Genomic DNA, 20,240 nt, shown 5'->3' on the forward strand with positions numbered 1-20,240 from the left:
CATGCTCATATCAGCTCTCCCTGCAAATAACCACAAAGAGGAGGAGGAGGAGGAGGAACAGGAAGAGAGGGAAGCTGCATTGCACTCAGAGAGCAGAGGTAAAAAACATGCAGCATGCCACTGAGGGAGCAGAGGTAAAAACATGCTGCATGCCACTGAGGGAGCAGAGGTAAAAACATGCAGCATGCCACTGAGGGAGCAGAGGTAAAAACATGCAGCATGCCACTGAGGGAGCAGAGGTAAAAACATGCTGCATGCCACTGAGGGAGCAGAGGTAAAAACATGCTGCATGCCACTGAGGGAGCAGAGGTAAAAACATGCAGCATGCCACTGAGGGAGCAGAGGTAAAAACATGCTGCATGCCACTGAGGGAGCAGAGGTAAAAACATGCTGCATGCCACTGAGGGAGCAGAGGTAAAAACATGCTGCATGCCACTGAGGGAGCAGAGGTAAAAACATGCAGCATGCCACTGAGGGAGCAGAGGTAAAAACATGCTGCATGCCACTGAGGGAGCAGAGGTAAAAACATGCTGCATGCCACTGAGGGAGCAGAGGTAAAAACATGCTGCATGCCACTGAGGGAGCAGAGGTAAAAACATGCTGCATGCCACTGAGGGAGCAGAGGTAAAAACATGCTGCATGCCACTGAGGGAGCAGAGGTAAAAACATGCTGCATGCCACTGAGGGAGCAGAGGTAAAAACATGCTGCATGCCACTGAGGGAGCATCCACAGACAATCACTTCAAACTGACTATAGAAACTCAGATTGAGCTGTTGCTATAAAGCCATGAAGCAGCCGTTCAATAAACACTGTGGAAATACAAACCCAGACTTAACAATAACACTGTGGAAATACAAACCAATATAGAAACCAAATACAAAACCAGACTTAACAATAAACACTGTGGAAATACAAAACCAGACTTAACAATAACACTGTGGAAATACAAAACCAGACTTAACAAGAAACACTGTGGAAATACAAACCCAGACTTAACAATAAACACTGTGGAAATACAAACCCAGACTTAACAATAAACACTGTAGAAATACAAACCCAGACTTAACAATAAACACTGTGGAAATACAAAACCAGACTTAACAATAACACTGTGGAAATACAAACCAATATAGAAACCAAATACAAAACCAGACATAACAATAACAACAGATTTTTTCCCTACATAACAGGCATCAATAATTCACTAGCCAAACAGAGGAGCACCGACCAGTCACAGAGGGGAGCTCTGTAAAGGACGGCACGCTGCTTGATTAGCGATTACAGCTTCCTCCTGAAGCGTCTTACCAGTTGGCGCCAAGTGAAAAAGCTAACTATTCACTGACGCAAGTGGAGACACCTCAGACTGAGGAATACGTTTCACAAATCCCCATGTTAGAACAGCTGTACTGCAGAGTTAAGGGAATAGACTACCATTTGGGATGCAGACATTGTATGTAGACATGGAGGGCTAGAAGGGCTGAGGGGAAGGAAAGAGACAAAGAAAGAGAGAATATGCAAGTTACAATATATTTGCTGAGATGTAGAGCCTGATGTTGTGTGCATGACCAGGGTCTGATTGGTGGGCCGAGATATGCCTCAGATGTTTACTTGATTCTGGGGAGGGAGGGAGAGAGAGAGGAGGGAGAGAGAGAGGAGGGAGAGAGAGAGAGGAGGGAGGGAGGGGGGGAGGGAGGGGGAGGGAGGGAGGGAGAGAGGGAGGGAGGGAGGGAGAGAGAGAGAGAGAGAGAGAGGGAGGGAGGGAGGGAGGGAGGGAGGGAGGGAGGGAGGGAGGGAGGGAGAGAGAGGAGGGAGGGAGGGAGGGAGGGAGGGGGAGGGAGGGAGAGAGAGAGAGGAGAGAGAGAGAGGAGGGAGGGAGGGAGGGAGGGAGGGAGGGAGGGAGGGGGAGGGAGGGAGAGAGAGAGGGAGAGAGAGAGAGAGAGAGAGAGAGAGAGAGAGAGAGAGAGACAGAGAGAGAGACAGAGAGAGAGACAGAGAGAGAGAGAGAGAGAGAGAGAGGAGGGAGAGAGGATATTCCCATTAAGTCTCTCCCTGGTGTAAAATCCAGTGAATCAGTGGTCAGTGCTAAAATGGAAAGAGAACACGGGAGAAAGAGACAGGCAGCATTATTGAATCAACTATGCGTTTAGAACTAGTAAGCTGTTGATTGTAATTGATAATCACTGGGATTAGTTATTGTCCCCCTAGCTACCAGCAGTGAACATTATGTAGGGTATTTGAAATGTTGCTCGCCTGCCAAGAACCTTTGTTAGCAGCGACTAATGAAAAGAAAATGGGGATGGGGAAAAGGCAGTATTCTAAAACAGGCCATCATCCTTATATCATTGTGAGTTGGTGGTACGGCATGGTGTCTGTGGTACGGCATGGTGTCTGTGGTACGGCATGGTGAATCAACAGTGCCGTCTTGTGGCAGCTGCTAGTACTGCTGATGCTGGTGACGTGTTGGAAACAAAAAAATCAAAGACATTTATGGAATAGTGGTGTTAAGATTGATGTAGTAAGAGTTGTATATAGATATATGGTGATACAGAGATACATTGGTTCTGGGTGTAACACACAGTGTGGTGTGTAATATTTCAGCTACTGTACACTTCTATTTCATCCAGCTCTATAGTGTTTCATGTCCATAGGACTAAGATATGTAGGCTACTGTCAGTTATCCTCACTAGAGTTTCCTATTCTATTCTATTCTATACTGTCAGTTATCCTCACTGGGGCTTCTAGTCTATTCTATTCTATACTGTCAGTTATCCTCACTGGGGCTTCTATTCAATTATATACTGTCAGTTATCCTCACTGGGGCTTCTAGTCTATTCTATTCTATACTGTCAGTTATCCTCACTGGGGCTTCTAGTCTATTCTATTCTATACTGTCAGTTATCCTCACTGGGGCTTCTAGTCTATTCTATTCTATACTGTCAATTATCCTCACTGGGGCTTCTAGTCTATTCTATTCTATACTGTCAGTTATCCTCACTGGGGCTTCTAGTCTATTCTATTCTATACTGTCAGTTATCCTCACTGGGGCTTCTAGTCTATTCTATTCTATACTGTCAATTATCCTCACTGGGGCTTCTAGTCTATTCTATTCTATTCTATACTGTCAGTTATCCTTACCAGGTCTTCCTAGTCTATTCTATACTGTCAATTATCCTCACTGGGGTTTCCTAGTCTGTTCTAGTCTGTTCTATTCTTCTACCCTGTGCCATTATGTTAGATTACTCTTTATCGGTGAGCAATTGTAATGTTGTCGCATTTCTGCCTCATATTTTTTGGTGAGCAACAGAACTGTATGTCCCTTGATGGTGAGCAACATAACTATATGTTCCTTGATGGTGAGCAACAGAACTATATGTTCCTTGATCGTGAGTAACAGAACTATATGTTCCTTGATGGTGAGTAACAGAACTATATGTTCCTTGATGGTGAGCAACAGAACTATATGTTCCTTGATGGTGAGCAACAGAACTATATGTTCCTTGATGGTGAGTAACAGAACTATATGTCCCTTGATGGTGAGCAACAGAACTATATGTCCCTTGATGGTGAGTAACAGAACTATATGTTCCTTGATGGTGAGTAACATAACTGTATGTCCCTTGATGGTGAGTAACAGAACTATATGTTCCTTGATGGTGAGTAACAGAACTATATGTTCCTTGATGGTGAGTAACATAACTGTATGTCCCTTGATGGTGAGTAACATAACTGTATGCCCCTTGATGGTGAGTAACAGAACTATATGTTCCTTGATGGTGAGCAACAGAACTATATGTCCCTTGATGGTGAGTAACAGAACTATATGTTCCTTGATGGTGAGTAACATAACTATTTGTTACTTGATGGTGAGTAACAGAACTGTATGTCCCTTGATGGTGAGTAACAGAACTGTATGTCCTTTGATGGTGAGTAACAGAACTATATGTTCCTTGATGGTGAGTAACAGAACTGTATGTCCCTTGATGGTGAGTAACAGAACTATATGTTCCTTGATGGTGAGCAACAGAACTATATGTTTGTTGATGGTGAGTAACAGAACTATATTTGTCTTGATGGTGAGTAAAATAACAATATTTGTCTTGATGGTGAGTAACATAACTATATTTGTCTTGATGGTGAGTAACAGAACAATATTTGTCTTGATGGTGAGTAACATAACAATATTTGTCCTGATGGTGAGTAACATAACTATATTTGTCTTGATGGTGAGTAAAAGAACAATATTTGTCTTGATGGTGAGTAACATAACTATATTTGTCTTGATGGTGAGTAACAGAACAATATTTGTCTTGATGGTGAGTAACATAACAATATTTGTCCTGATGGTGAGTAACATAACTATATGTTCCTTGATGGTGAGCAACGAACTGTAACACAGTTTGTATATTGCTTTTTATTTTCCTCTGCAGCCATCAACATCACCCGGGCCAGGTTCAGTGGGAATGATGAGTTTGGGTACACCTCGTTCATAGCCTACTCCTCCATCCCCAGTCTCAGTGTCTACTATGAGTTCCAACTGAAACTAACGTTCGCCGACAGCGCCTCAGCGCTGAAGGACAACCTCATCCTCTTCTCTGGACAGAAAGGACAGGGTGAGGATGGAGCAGTCTATTTTTCTTTTGTTAAAGGAGAGTTGAGTTCCATTCAACCTTTAGGATTTTTCATTCATTTGTTTTCACAAGGAGTGGGGCAGTCCCAATGTGTAGCTCCTAATAGATTTTTCAGGGCGATAGATTACACACACACACACACACACACACACACACACACACACACACACACACACACACACACACACACACACACACACACACACACACACACACACACACAAACACACTCTCTCTCTCTCCCCCCCCCCCCCCACACACACACACACACACACACACACAGACTTTCCACTCACTTTCTCGCTAATAAAGATATTTTTGCCAAGGGACTCCCTTTGGCAGAGTACGAGACTGTTTCAACCTGTTTCTACTGATGAGTGTTCCAGACATCTCCCTGCAATTAATTCAACTCTCATCTAAACTATTGTTTTCGACTTCAAGAGTTTTTTATTTTCTTTCAGAGAGGGTAATAAAATAAAGGCTGTAGCTGGCAGCCAATGGATGAAGAGGTAATACAAGCAAGCAAACGACTCCCATTCATTTATGTTAATAGCTTTTAATGTTCTTTGATATGAGGCAGATGAGACATAAATTGGATACACTATTAATTAGGGACAGATGTAGCTCTAGCCTTCCTTTCCTTCCTTACTTCCTTCCTTTCCTTTCTTTCTTCCTTCCTTCCTTCCTTCCTTTCCTTTCCTTTCCTTTCCTTTCCTTCCTTACTTTTAAATGTTTCCTTTCTCTCAGGTCAACTTTAATAGCTGCTTAACTGAATGCCATGTCATCAGTGCACAGTATGTTTAATCAAAAGACAGAGAGTGCATCCCAAATGGCACCCTATTCCCTATATAGTGCATATGTAGCCCACAGGGCTCTGGTCAGAACTAGCACTATGAAGGGAATAGGGTACCATTTGGGACAGCTGAATAGGAAACACAAGGGTTGGGTTGTGGATCTTCTGCACTTGGCTGGTTCCCTCTAGAGATGACTATTTAGGGTGATTCATAGAGGGAGAGGAGGAAGGAGACAGCCAACTTGAATAATGATGCAGTCGTCAGGGGAAGGAACAGAACAGAAAGAGTCGCACTGTACAAAGAAAGAAAGAGGACAACATAAAAAGACGGAAATTAAAAGGGAAGGATGACGAACAACGAACAACTATAATTGGTCTGATAAATTTACATCAAACCTCCATGGGACATGTCATCCAGTAGAATGCTTTGCTTTATATTAAACATTGTGATGTTTTTGGATTGTATGACAACAATTACAAAATGTCTAATCAAGTTAGACGATTTCGAACTTTAGAAGCAATTATACCAAACATAGATATACAAACTATTGAAGAAATAGAAAAGTAGAAAGTATATAAAAAGAAAAGTAGTCCTCCGTGACGCTGGTCCATCCACCCATATACTGCTCCATGAAGCACAAACATCTTTCACTAGATGGTGTGACAAAGACTTCCTCACCCCAAAAAACATCAACATTATTGACGTATTCATTGTTTTAGCTTAGATTCATTCAGACAGTTTTGAGGCAGAAATGGGATTCAGCAGACAATGTCACATAGGTCATATTTTCAAATGTTATGCAGCACATAGTAGCCGGACTACTTGATGTGTCCCATTACACTTTGTGAGATACGAGACCGATCAGTGCAGTTGGAGTAGTCTGATGACATAAGACAATGGGTTGTGTGTGTTTTGAGTCCATGTCATATGATCCAGATATATAATACATATCCTATAGGCTTTTAATCATCATACAGCATGGAATCTATATTGTATATATGTGTTCTGTGTTGTATATATGTGTTCTATATTGTATATATGTGTTCTGTGTTGTATATATGTGTTCTGTGTTGTATATATGTGTTCTATATTGTATATATGTGTTCTGTATTGTATATATGTGTTCTATATTGTATATATGTGTTCTGTGTTGTATATATGTGTTCTATATTGTATATATGTGTTCTGTGTTGTATATATGTGTTCTGTGTTGTATATATGTGTTCTATATTGTATATATGTGTTCTGTATTGTATATATGTGTTCTATATTGTATATATGTGTTCTGTATTGTATATATGTGTTCTGTGTTGTATATATGTGTTCTATATTGTATATATGTGTTCTATATTGTATATATGTGTTCTATATTGTATATATGTGTTCTATGTTGTATATATGTGTTCTATATTCTATATATGTGTTCTGTATTGTATATATGTGTTCATTATTGTATATATGTGTTCAATATTGTATATATGATATATGTGTTCTATGTTGTATATATGTGTTCTATATTGTATATATATGTTCTATATTGTATATATGTGTTCTATGTTGTATATATGTGTTCTATATTGTATATATGATATATGTGTTCTATATTTTAAACTCAGCAAAAAAAGAAACCATAAACATCCCAACCATAAACAATTAATGAACAAGCACCTGTGGAACGGTCATTAAGACACTAACAGCTTACAGACGGTAGGCAATTAAGGTCACAGTTATGAAAACTTAGGACACTAAAGAGGCCTTTCTACTGACTCTGAAAAACACCAAAAGAAAGATGCCCTGCTCATCTGCGTGAACTTGCCTTCGGCATGCTGCAAGGAGGCATGAGGACTGCAAATGTGGCCAGGGCAATAAATTGCAATGTCAGTACTGTGAGACGCCTAAGACAGTGCTACAGGGAGACAGGACGGACAGCTGATCGTCCTCGCAGTGGCAGACCACGTGTAACAATACCTGCACAGGATCGGTACATCCGAACATCACACCTGCGCAACAGGTACAGGATGGCAACAACAACTGCCAGAGTTACACCAGGAACGCACAATCCCTCCATCAGTGCTCAGACTGTCCGCAATAGGCTGAGAGAGGTTGGACTGAGGGCTTGTAGGCCTGTTGTAAGGCAGCTCCTCACCAGACATCACCGGCAACAACGTCGCCTATGGGCACAAACCAACCGTCGCTGGACCAGACAGGACTGGCAAAAAGTGCTCTTCGCTGACGAGTTGCAGTTTTGTCTCACCAAGGGTGATGGTCGGATTCACGTTTATCGTCGAAGGAATGAGCGTTACACCGAGGCCTGTACTTTGGAGCAGGATCGATTTGTAGGTGGAGGGTCCATCATGGTCTGGGGCGGTGTGTCACAGCATCATCGGACAGAGCTTGTTGTCATTGCAGGCAATCTCAACGCTGTGCATTACAGGGGAGACATCCTCCCTCATGTGGTACCCTTCCTGCAGGCTCATCATGACATGACCCTCCAGCATGACAATGCCACCAGCTATACTGCTCGTTCTGTGCGTGATTTCCTGCAAGACAGGAATGTCAGTGTTCTGCCATGGCCAGCGAAGATCCCGGATTTCAATTCCATTGAGCACATCTGGGACCTGTTGGATTGGAGGGTGAGGGCTAGGGCCATTCCCCCCAGAAATATGTGTTCTTGCAAGTGCCTTGGTGGAAGAGTGGGGTAACATCTCACAGCAAGAACTGGCAAATCTGGTGCAGTCCATGAGGAGGAGATGCACTGCAGTACTTAATGCAGCTGGTGGCCACACCAGATACTGACTGTTGCTTTTAATTTTGACCCCCCCTTTGTTCAGGGACACATTATTCAATTTCTGTCACATGTCTGTGGAACTTGTTCAGTTTATGTCTCAGTTGTTGAATCTTGTTATGTTCATACAAATATTTACACATGTTAAGTTTGCTGAAAATAAACACAGTTGACAGTGAGAGGACGTTTCTTTTTTTGCTGAGTTTATGTGTTCTGTATTGTATATATGATATATGTGTCCTATATTTTAATTATATGGTTCCAGGCATTGATGGAGATGACTTCCTAGTTCTGGGGGTTCGGAATGGCAGAATTGTTCACAAGTTCAACCTTGGATCTGGTGTGGGAACCATGGTCAGCGACCGGCTGAACCGTGAGATCGATATCCACACTGTGAACTTTGGCAGATCTCGGAGAACAGGATGGTTAAAGGTGCTTTGCTTTTTCAGTAACTTTCTACCCCTGAAAATAATGTGTAATCGATAGTGTGAGTCTCTTGGATGTTTTAGGATATGTTTCATTTTGTAAAAAGGTTCCTTAATGCACTGTCATCTGAAAACATGACTGTTCCCATTCTGAGGTCAGAGGTCTGTGACAGGAGTCTTCTCTTTGCTGATCCATTGACAGACTGCTATAACAGGAGTCTTCTCTGTGCTGATCCATTGACAGACTGCTATAACAGGAGTCTTCTCTTTGCTGATCCATTGACAGACTGCTATAACAGGAGTCTTCTCTTTGTGGATCCATTGACAGACTGCTATAACAGGAGTCTTCTCTTTGCTGATCCATTGACAGACTGCTATAACAGGAGTCTTCTCTGTGCTGATCCATTGACAGACTGCTATAACAGGAGTCTTCTCTGTGCTGATCCATTGACAGACTGCTATAACAGGAGTCTTCTCTGTGCTGATCCATTGACAGACTGCTATAACAGGAGTCTTCTCTTTGCTGATCCATTAACAGACTGCTATAACAGGAGTCTTCTCTTTGCTGATCCATTGACAGACTGCTTTAACAGGAGTCTTCTCTTTGCTGATCCATTGGCAGACTGCTATAACAGGAGTCTTCTCTTTGCTGATCCATTGACAGACTGCTATAACAGGAGTCTTCTCTTTGCTGATCCATTGACAGACTGCTATAACAGGAGTCTTCTCTTTGCTGATCCATTGACAGACTGCTATAATATGAGTCTTCTCTTTGCTGATCCATTGACAGACTGCTATAACAGGAGTCTTCTCTTTACTGATCCATTGACAGACTGCTATAACAGGAGTCTTCTCTGTGCTGATCCATTGACATACTGCTATAACAGGAGTCTTCTCTTTGCTGATCCATTGACAGACTGCTATAACAGGAGTCTTCTCTTTGCTGATCCATTGACAGACTGCTATAACAGGAGTCTTCTCTTTGTGGATCCATTGACAGACTGCTATAATAGGAGTCTTCTCTTTGCTGATCCATTGACAGACTGCTATAACAGGAGTCTTCTCTTTGCTGATCCATTGACAGACTGCTATAACAGGAGTCTTCTCTTTGCTGATCCATTGACAGACTGCTATAACAGGAGTCTTCTCTTTGCTGATCCATTGACAGACTGCTATAACAGGAGTCTTCTCTTTGTGGATCCATTGACAGACTGCTATAATAGGAGTTTTCTCTTTGTGGATCTATTGACAGACTGCTATAACAGGAGTCTTCTCTTTGTGGATCCATTGACAGACTGCTATAATAGGAGTCTTCTCTTTGCTGATCCATTGACAGACTGCTATAACAGGAGTCTTCTCTTTGTGGATCCATTGACAGACTGCTATAATAGGAGTCTTCTCTTTGTGGATCCATTGACAGACTGCTATAATATGAGTCTTCTCTTTGTGGATCCATTGACAGATAGCTATAACAGGAGTCTTCTCTTTGTGGATCCATCAAGGCAGAGCCTGAGTATGGTGTACTGAATCATTTCTGTATCCTTTCAGGTGGACGGACAGAGAAACAGGACAGGCTCTTCTCCAGGCCACCTGGCAGGTCTCAACGCGCAAAGCCAAGTCTTTGTAGGAGGATATAATGAATATACTCCTGAACTACTGCCCCTCGGATCCAGGTTTCGCAATGGCTTTCAAGGTAAGACATTACAGTGACTCCAACAGCTTTCAAGGTAAGACATTACAGTGACTCCACCAGCTTTCACGGCAAGACATTACAGTGACTGTAGTATTGCCACTATAAGTAACTACTACCACCACTACTGACTATAGTGAGTATAAAATTGAACTGATAAACTGTATATAAACGCCTTTTTACAACAACATTTATCACAGTGTTTGTAACATGGCCTGGACGTCTGTAGAGTGGCAGCAGCATAGTGACAGGCTAGTTGCAGACAGTCAGACAGTCAGAGGGAGTGCAACACCATTCAGAGGGGGGAGATGAGGTTAGAATAGAGCTCCAAAGTTGATTGTGCCTGCGTCCTTTAAAGGGGAAATCTGGGATTGGTACGTTTATTTGTTTTTATTTTAAGTTGATCATATATAGCCATTGAGTGTTGAGGAATATAACTTATAAATGCCTCATGAGCTTAGTTCAACTGCCGTACCCCATCACAAACCCAAATATAAGCTTGTTTTTACTGCGTTGTTTGTAAACACTGTAATTGTAAACAAAACTCTGTATAGCTTCAAAACATGATTAAATGGTCAGTCCTTGCATCCATAGCTTCGCCTATGAATTTTACATTTCTCCAGCCCCATCCCTCAGCTGTTTACCAAAAACAGTGGCGGGTTAACAGTTTAGCTGTTTTTTTAATCATAGATTGGCCCTTTAATCACTTCACGCCTGTAAAGTTATGCATTCTCTGCAAATCCCATTTGGCCCTCTCATAAGTCAGTCAGACAAGGGCACCATCCAGATGATGATTGTCATAATCAGAATCAATTCTACTGGCTCCCAGCTGACCCTTAATGAAGCCTATGATTACATCCCAAATGGCAACCTATTCCCCATATAGTGCACTACTTTTGACCAGAACCCTATTAGCCTCCTGGTTTAAAAGTAGTGCAGTGTATAGGCAACAGGGTGCCATTTGGGACAGAGCATCCTGAGTATAGTGTTGATTGTGATTGTTAATGCGAGTGGGGCAGCGTGGTGGGGATATCACCTCCATAACTAACAGTAATGATAATAACAGATATTGAATATCATCACAAGTTGTTAAGGCAGACGATGCTGCTGCCTCCACCGTGGTTATTGTCATGATGATAATGATGCCTTGTTATTGTGAAAGATCACTGTACTTTAAATGAAGGTGAACAAGTATTTTTCCATTTGGTGGTTATATATGCAGACAGGAGCAATCTCCCTTCTGCGTCCCAAATATAGTGCACTACTTTTTGACCAGAGCCGAATGGGGGTCAAAAGTAGTGCACTAAATAGGGAATAGGGTACTGTTTGGGACGTAGCCCGTCTGTCTGTTTGGTTCTATTGAACAAACATCCCTATGATTCTATCATCTCTGTATAAACATACACGCTTTGGAATGAAAATAAGCCTGACACACACACACACACACACACATCAATTGACTTGCTGTAGCTAGGTGTTAGTGGTGCTGTACTGTAGTCCCACCAGGCAGGTAACCAGAAAGCAGCCAGAGCCCAGGGCCTGGTAGATCACATGTTGCTTTAGCCTTTTTGCTAGACACATAATGACAACTAATCAGACACGTGTGTGTGTGTGTGTGTGTGTGTGTGTGTGTGTGTGTGTGTGTGTGTGTGTGTGTGTGTGTGTGTGTGTGTGTGTGTGTGTGTGTGTGTGTGTGTGTGTGTGTGTGTGTGTGTGTGTGACCTTCCTGCAGTCCTAATGGCTGGCAGTGAACACTTGTCTACCAGTTATCGGTACATCCTCACACCCCTGTGGACAGACTAGGTGGCTATGGGAAGGAAGACACTACAGCTGGCACACAAATGGCACCCTATTCCCTACATAGTGCACTACTTTTGACCAGAGTCCAGTTTAAATGAAGTAACACAGAACATGATTAGGATTACAGCATTAGCAGTAGGTGCATCCAAAATGGCATCCTATTCCCTACATAGTGCACTACCCAATGGGCCCTGGTCGAAAGTGGTGCACTATAATAGAGAATAGGGTGCAGTTTGGGATATACACAAAGACACTTCTGCTACTGCTGTATCCCTAAACATGTCCTGGGTCAATTCATTTACAGCTGCTAATCAAATAATGACAAACTAACCAGAGCGAAAGGCACCAGCGCAGTGTGGGTGTGTTTGTTATGGCCATGTCGAGATGTGTTTGTTATGGCCATGTTGAGATGTGTTTGTTTGTTGCCACGTTGAGATGTGTTTGTTGTGGCCACGTTGAGATGTGTTTGTTGTGGCCACGTTGAGATGTGTTTGTTGTGGCCACGTTGAGATGTGTTTGTTGTGGCCACGTTGAGATGTGTTTGTTGTGGCCACGTTGAGATGTGTTTGTTGTGGTCACGTTGAGATGTGTTTGTTGTGGCCATGTTGAGATGTGTTTGTTGTGGCCACGTTGAGATGTGTTTGTTGTGGCCACGTTGAGATGTGTTTGTTGTGGTCACGTTGAGATGTGTTTGTTGTGGCCACGTTGAGATGTGTTTGTTGTGGCCACTTTGAGATGTGTTTGTTATGGCCACGTTGTGATGTGTTTGTTATGGTCACGTTGAGATGTGTTTGTTGCCACGGTGAGATGTGTTTGTTGTGGCCACGTTGAGATGTGTTTGTTGTGGCCACGTTGAGATGTGTCTGTTGCCACGGTGAGATGTGTTTGTTGTTGCCACGTTGAGATGTGTTTGTTGTTGCCACGGTGAGATGTGTTTGTTGTTGCCACGTTGAGATGTGTTTGTTGCCACGTTGAGATGTGTTTGTTGCCACGTTGAGATGTGTTTGTTGTGGCCACGTTGAGATGTGTTTGTCGTGGCCATGTTGAGATGTGTTTGTTGTGGTCACGTTGAGATGTGTTTGTTGTGGCCACGTTGAGATGTGTTTGTTGTGGTCACGTTGAGATGTGTTTGTTGAGATGTGTTTGTTGCCACGTTGAGATGTGTTTGTTGCAATGTTGAGATGTGTTTGTTGTGGCCACGTTGAGATGTGTTTGTTGTGGCCACGTTGAGATGTGTTTGTTATGGCCACGTTGAGATGTGTTTGTTGCCACGTTGAGATGTGTTTGTTTTGGCCACGTTGAGATGTGTTTGTTGTGGCCACGTTGAGAAGTGTTTGTGGCCACGTTGAGATGTGTTTGTTGTGGTCACGTTGAGATCTGTTTGTTGTTGCCACGTTGAGATGTGTTTGTTGTGGCCACGTTGAGATGTGTTTGTCGTGGCCATGTTGAGATGTGTTTGTTGTGGTCACGTTGAGATGTGTTTGTCGTGGCCATCTTGAGATGTGTTTATTTGTTGCCACGTTGAGATGTGTTTGTTGTGGCCACGTTGAGATGTGTTTGTTATGGCCACGTTGAGATGTGTTTGTTATGGTCACATTGAGATGTGTTTGTTTGTTGTCACGTTGAGATGTGTTTGTTTGTTGTCACGTTGAGATGTGTTTGTTGCCACGTTGAGATGTGTTTGTTGTGGCCACGTTGAGATGTGTTTGTTTGTGGTCACGTTGAGATGTGTTTGTTGCCACGTTGAGATGTGTTTGTTGTGGCCACGTTGAGATGTGTTTGTTGTGGTCACGTTGAGAAGTGTTTGTTGCCACGTTGAGATGTGTTTGTTGCCACGTTGAGATGTGTTTGTTGTGGCCACGTTGAGATGTGTTTGTTGTGGCCACGTTGAGATGTGTTTGTTGTGGCCACGTTGAGATGTGTTTGTTGTGGCCACGTTGAGATGTGTTTGTTGTGGTCACGTTGAGATGTGTTTGTTGTGGCCATGTTGAGATGTGTTTGTTGTGGCCACGTTGAGATGTGTTTGTTGTGGCCACGTTGAGATGTGTTTGTTGTGGTCACGTTGAGATGTGTTTGTTGTGGCCACGTTGAGATGTGTTTGTTGTGGCCACTTTGAGATGTGTTTGTTATGGCCACGTTGTGATGTGTTTGTTATGGTCACGTTGAGATGTGTTTGTTGCCACGGTGAGATGTGTTTGTTGTGGCCACGTTGAGATGTGTTTGTTGTGGCCACGTTGAGATGTGTCTGTTGCCACGGTGAGATGTGTTTGTTGTTGCCACGTTGAGATGTGTTTGTTGTTGCCACGGTGAGATGTGTTTGTTGTTGCCACGTTGAGATGTGTTTGTTGCCACGTTGAGATGTGTTTGTTGCCACGTTGAGATGTGTTTGTTGTGGCCACGTTGAGATGTGTTTGTCGTGGCCATGTTGAGATGTGTTTGTTGTGGTCACGTTGAGATGTGTTTGTTGTGGCCACGTTGAGATGTGTTTGTTGTGGTCACGTTGAGATGTGTTTGTTGAGATGTGTTTGTTGCCACGTTGAGATGTGTTTGTTGCAATGTTGAGATGTGTTTGTTGTGGCCACGTTGAGATGTGTTTGTTGTTGCCACGTTGAGATGTGTTTGTTATGGCCACGTTGAGATGTGTTTGTTGCCACGTTGAGATGTGTTTGTTATGGCCACGTTGAGATGTGTTTGTTGTGGCCACGTTGAGAAGTGTTTGTGGCCACGTTGAGATGTGTTTGTTGTGGTCACGTTGAGATCTGTTTGTTGTTGCCACGTTGAGATGTGTTTGTTGTGGCCACGTTGAGATGTGTTTGTCGTGGCCATGTTGAGATGTGTTTGTTGTGGTCACGTTGAGATGTGTTTGTCGTGGCCATCTTGAGATGTGTTTATTTGTTGCCACGTTGAGATGTGTTTGTTGTGGCCACGTTGAGATGTGTTTGTTATGGCCACGTTGAGATGTGTTTGTTATGGTCACATTGAGATGTGTTTGTTTGTTGTCACGTTGAGATGTGTTTGTTTGTTGTCACGTTGAGATGTGTTTGTTGCCACGTTGAGATGTGTTTGTTGTGGCCACGTTGAGATGTGTTTGTTGTGGTCACGTTGAGAAGTGTTTGTTGCCACGTTGAGATGTGTTTGTTGCCACGTTGAGATGTGTTTGTTGTGGCCACGTTGAGATGTGTTTGTTGTGGCCACGTTGAGATGTGTTTGTTGTGGCCACGTTGAGATGTGTTTGTTGTGGCCATGTTGATTCTTACTGGATCACAGGATAATGAAGTAGCCTTGTCCCAGACAGAATTGCCCTAGGGCATGATAACTATTTCCTGTTTCTGTAGCGTGAGTAGCCTTGTCCAGATAGAATGGCCCATAGGGCAGGAGATATATTGCCTTTTTCTGTAGCGTGAGGCAGTTTGATGTACAAGTCCAACCCCTGGAGAGAACGCTAGTAAAATGAATTGGGGAAAGGGGTTGAATGCATAGAAATATAATTCATATTCTGTTGTTGAGTTGTTGGTCTCTATCAGCTGTGTTGAGTTGTTGGTCTCTATCAGCTGTGTTGAGTTGTTGGTCTCTATCAGCTGTGTTGAGTTGTTGTTCTTCATCAGCTGTGTTGAGTTGTTGGTCTCCATCAGCTGTGTTGAGTTGTTGTTCTTCATCAGCTGTGTTGAGTTGTTGTTCTTCATCAGCTGTGTTGAGTTGTTGTTCTCCATCAGCTGTGTTGAGTTGTTGTTCTTCATCAGCTGTGTTGAGTTGTTGTTCTTCATCAGCTGTGTTGAGTTGTTGTTCTTCATCAGCTGTGTTGAGTTGTTGTTCTCCATCAGCTGTGTTGAGTTGTTGTTCTTCATCAGCTGTGTTGAGTTGTTGGTCTCTATCAGCTGTGTTGAGTTGTTGTTCTTCATCAGCTGTGTTGAGTTGTTGTTCTCCATCAGCTGTGTTGAGTTGTTGTTCTTCATCAGCTGTGTTGAGTTGTTGTTCTTCATCAGCTGTGTTGAGTTGTTGTTCTTCATCAGCTGTGTTGAGTTGTTGTTCTCCATCAGCTGTGTTGAGTTGTTGTTCTTCATCAGCTGTGTTGAGTTGTTGGTCTCCATCAGCTGTGTTGAGTTGTTGTTCTTCATCAGCTGTGTTGAGTTGTTGGTCTCCATCAGCTGTGTTGAGTTGTTGTTCTCCATCAGCTGTGTTGAGTTGTTGTTCTTCATCAGCTGTGTTGAGTTGTTGTTCTCCATCAGCTGTGTTGAGTTGTTGTTCTCCATCAGCTGTGTTGAGTTGTTGTTCTTCATCAGCTATGTTGAGTTGTTGGTCTTCGTCAGCTATGTTGAGTTGTTGTTCTCCGTCAGCTGTGTTGAGTTGTTGTTCTCCATCAGCTGTGTTGAGTTGTTGTTCTCCATCAGCTGTGTTGAGTTGTTGTTCTCCATCAGCTGTGTTGAGTTGTTGTTCTCCATCAGCTGTGTTGAGTTGTTGTTCTCCATCAGCTGTGTTGAGTTGTTGTTCTCCATCAGCTGTGTTGAGTTGTTGTTCTCCATCAGCTGTGTTGAGTTGTTGTTCTCCATCAGCTGTGTTGAGTTGTTGTTCTTCATCAGCTGTGTTGAGTTGTTGGTCTCCATCAGCTGTGTTGAGTTGTTGTTCTTCATCAGCTGTGTTGAGTTGTTGTTCTCCATCAGCTGTGTTGAGTTGTTGTTCTTCATCAGCTGTGTTGAGTTGTTGGTCTCCATCAGCTGTGTTGAGTTGTTGTTCTCCATCAGCTGTGTTGAGTTGTTGTTCTTCATCAGCTGTGTTGAGTTGTTGTTCTCCATCAGCTGTGTTGAGTTGTTGTTCTTCATCAGCTGTGTTGAGTTGTTGTTCTCCATCAGCTGTGTTGAGTTGTTGTTCTCCATCAGCTGCCTCCGTATTGTATTTGTCTGCGTAGCTGCTGAAATCAAACACAATAATCACAAAGCATGCCAACAGCTTGCCCTAAACAAGATGGTAATAAAATATACATTTAAGTATGAAATGTTGCATGTTTAAAAAAAAAGATTTTCAAAATAAAACAATTATGTCCAATTTAATGATGGCAAGATGTTTAATGAGATTTTAACAAGATATTACTGTAATGCTTTTCTTTAGACTTCTACAATGTGTTTATCATAATAACTAAAGGTCATATCTTACAGACTCTCATTTCATCCAGCTGTGACACATTAAGATAATACACACACTGGTTGGTTTTTACCTTTGTTAAATGTTTGCGCTTTAATGTCAGTTTGTTTTGATTAGATTTCTATATGCCTCAGGCATTCAGAGCTGACTGGTGTTGATTTCCTTTTATCAGACTGTCAGAAATATCTTTTGATCTTCTTATAGGTGGGTTATACTTGTCTAAAACAAATGACAAACACAAAGTTTTCACAGAGAGTTTAGTAATTTATTCATGTTTAAGTGGTTGAAGGGACTGGTAATTCATTTGAGCTTTAACACCAGTGATAAGAAGTTACTTCAGATGGTCAAAGGTTACTGTTATGTTAACTCATTGATTTTGACATTAATAGTCCATGACGAATATAATGCCTTTAAAACAATGCTAGTCTAGTCATTGAAATATAATGCTTTTAAACAATGCTAGTCTAGTCATTGAAATATAATGCTTTTAAACAATGCTAGTCTAGTCATTGAAATATTATGCCTTTAAAACAATGCTAGTCTAGTCATTGAAATATTATGCCTTTAAAACAATGCTAGTCTAGTCATTGAAATATAATGCCTTTTAAACAATGCTAGTCTGTTCATTGAAATATAATGCCTTTAAAACATGCTAGTCTAGTCATTGAAGTATTATGCCTTTAAAACAATGCTAGTCTAGTCATTGAAGTATTATGCCTTTAAAACAATGCTAGTCTAGTCATTGAAATATAATGCCTTTAAAACAATGCTAGTCTATTCATTGAAATATAATGCCTTTAAAACAATGCTAGTCTAGTCATTGAAATATAATGCCTTTAAAACAATGCTAGTCTGTTCATTGAAATATAATTCCTTTAAAACAATGCTAGTCTATTCATTGCATATGCTGTTCTAACAGTATGTGAGGTGTGGATACTCTAGATCTGACTGATTGGACATCAATATGGGTTGCATCTCAAATGGCAACATATTCCCTATATAGTTCACTACCTTTGACCAGAAATAGTGCCCTGTATAGGGAATATGGTGCCATTTAGGACACACCCTGAACTCTCTGTTAGCTCAAACATAATTTCCTCAGTGTCATCGACAGTATCATCTTATCTAATACCAAATATCACCCTCCTCATCCTCTTATCTAATACCAAACATCACCCTCCTCATCCTCTTATCTAATACCAAATATCACCCTCCTCATCCTCTTATCTAATACCAAATATCACCCTCCTCATCCTCTTATCTAATACCAAACATCACCCTCCTCATCCTCTTATCTAATACCAAACATCACCCTCATATCTAATACCAAACGTCACCCTCATCATCCTCTCTTAGCTAATGGCAAAAATCACCCTCATCATCCTCTTTAACCATCTGAAATTGTTGACGACAGTATATATTTGCAGTTTGGCAACACACACACACACACACACACACAGAAGTCTTTCATTGTAGTTGACAGTGATTTAATGGGATGACAGTTTGAAGACTAAAAATGAATGCTACTGTTGTTTCCCTGAAGCAATGAGAATCAAAGGTAACAGGGCTGGAAACACACACACACACACACACACACACACACACACACACACACACACACACACACACACACACGGTAGAGCTAGAGACGGCATCATGCAATGAAAATTCCTGCGTGAACATGACATTTCCACAGCGTCCTGTTTATTCCAATGACTAATGCTGCAGAGAGAGCGAGAAGGGGGTCTGCGCACAGTGCAGAGATGGTGTGTGTCTTGGCAGTGGTCTGTGTGTTGTTTTGCGTGTGAGTGTGAGAGAGAGAGATGGTTTCCAAGCCTAGGCTAGTATGTTCAGGAGGATTCATATTTATAGTAGACTTAGGTTGCGTCCCAAATGACTCCCTATTCCCTTGATAGTGCACTACTTCTGACCAGGGCCCATAGGAAATATGGTGTCATTTGGGACACAGACCTAGTGCTCCGCAGATACAGACCAAACAAATATTTTCTATGCAACTTCCCCTGTTGCAGTAGACAGAATATTTCCCCAGTTGCAGTAGACAGAATATTTCCCCTGTTGTAGTAGACAGAATATTTCCCATGTTGTAGTAAATACATCATTTTCCCCATGTTGCAGTAGACAGAATATGTCCCCTGTTGCAGTAGACATAATATGTCCCCTGTTATAGTAGACAGAATATTTCCCTTGTTGTAGTAGACAGAATATTTCCCCTGTTGCAGTAGACAGAATATTTCCCCTGTTGCAGTAGACAGAATATTTCCCCTGTTGCAGTAAATACATAATATTCCCCCTGTTGCAGTAGACAGAATATTCCCCCTATTGCGGTAGACAGAATATTTCCCCTAGACAGACTATTTCCCCTTGTTGCAGTCGACAGAATATTTCCCCTGTTGTAGTAGACAGAATATTTCCCCTGTTGCAGTAGACAGAATATTTCCCCTGTTGCAGTAGACAGAATATTTCCCCTGTTGCAGTAGACAGCATAATATTTCCCCTGTTGCAGTAGACAGAATATTTCTCCTGTTGCAGTAGACAGAATATTTATCCTGTTGCAGTAGACAGAATATTTATCCTGTTGCAGTAGACAGAATATTTATCCTGTTGCAGTAGACAGAATATTTCTCCTGTTGCAGTAGACAGAATATTTCTCCTGTTGCAGTAGACAGAATATTTCTCCTGTTGCAGTAGACAGAATATTTGCCCTGTTTCAGTAAAGACAGAATATAAATCACAGGAAGGAGAGAGTGAATTTGGGTGAATGTGCTTTTGTGTGAAAATAATTCAGAATCCTCCTATTATGTTGGATTTAACCTAACTGCTAGTCTATGCAGAGATTTCATCCTAGCAAATATGTAAAATGGCAATTTAATGGAGAGAGATATGCAGAGAGTGAATTACAGCATATCCTTTATTTCCAACCTTTAATATAAATATTCAATGACTGGCTCAAACCTTCACTG

General features: G+C 42.0%; 1 protein-coding gene across 1 annotated transcript in view; it reads left to right on the forward strand.

Annotated features, from left to right (window-relative positions):
* The window catches only part of eys (eyes shut homolog), a 506,958-nt gene that overhangs the window by 458,856 nt on the left and 27,862 nt on the right, over positions 1–20,240 (forward strand). Inside the window, exons 44-46 of the mRNA XM_071394489.1 lie at positions 4,429–4,611; positions 8,474–8,640; positions 10,182–10,326. Of these exons, the coding sequence (XP_071250590.1) occupies positions 4,429–4,611; positions 8,474–8,640; positions 10,182–10,326 (495 nt within the window). The remainder of the gene's footprint in view (positions 1–4,428; positions 4,612–8,473; positions 8,641–10,181; positions 10,327–20,240) is intronic.

The sequence above is a fragment of the Salvelinus alpinus genome, chromosome 3 (genome assembly GCF_045679555.1).
Source record: "Salvelinus alpinus chromosome 3, SLU_Salpinus.1, whole genome shotgun sequence".
NCBI lineage: Eukaryota > Metazoa > Chordata > Actinopteri > Salmoniformes > Salmonidae > Salvelinus > Salvelinus alpinus.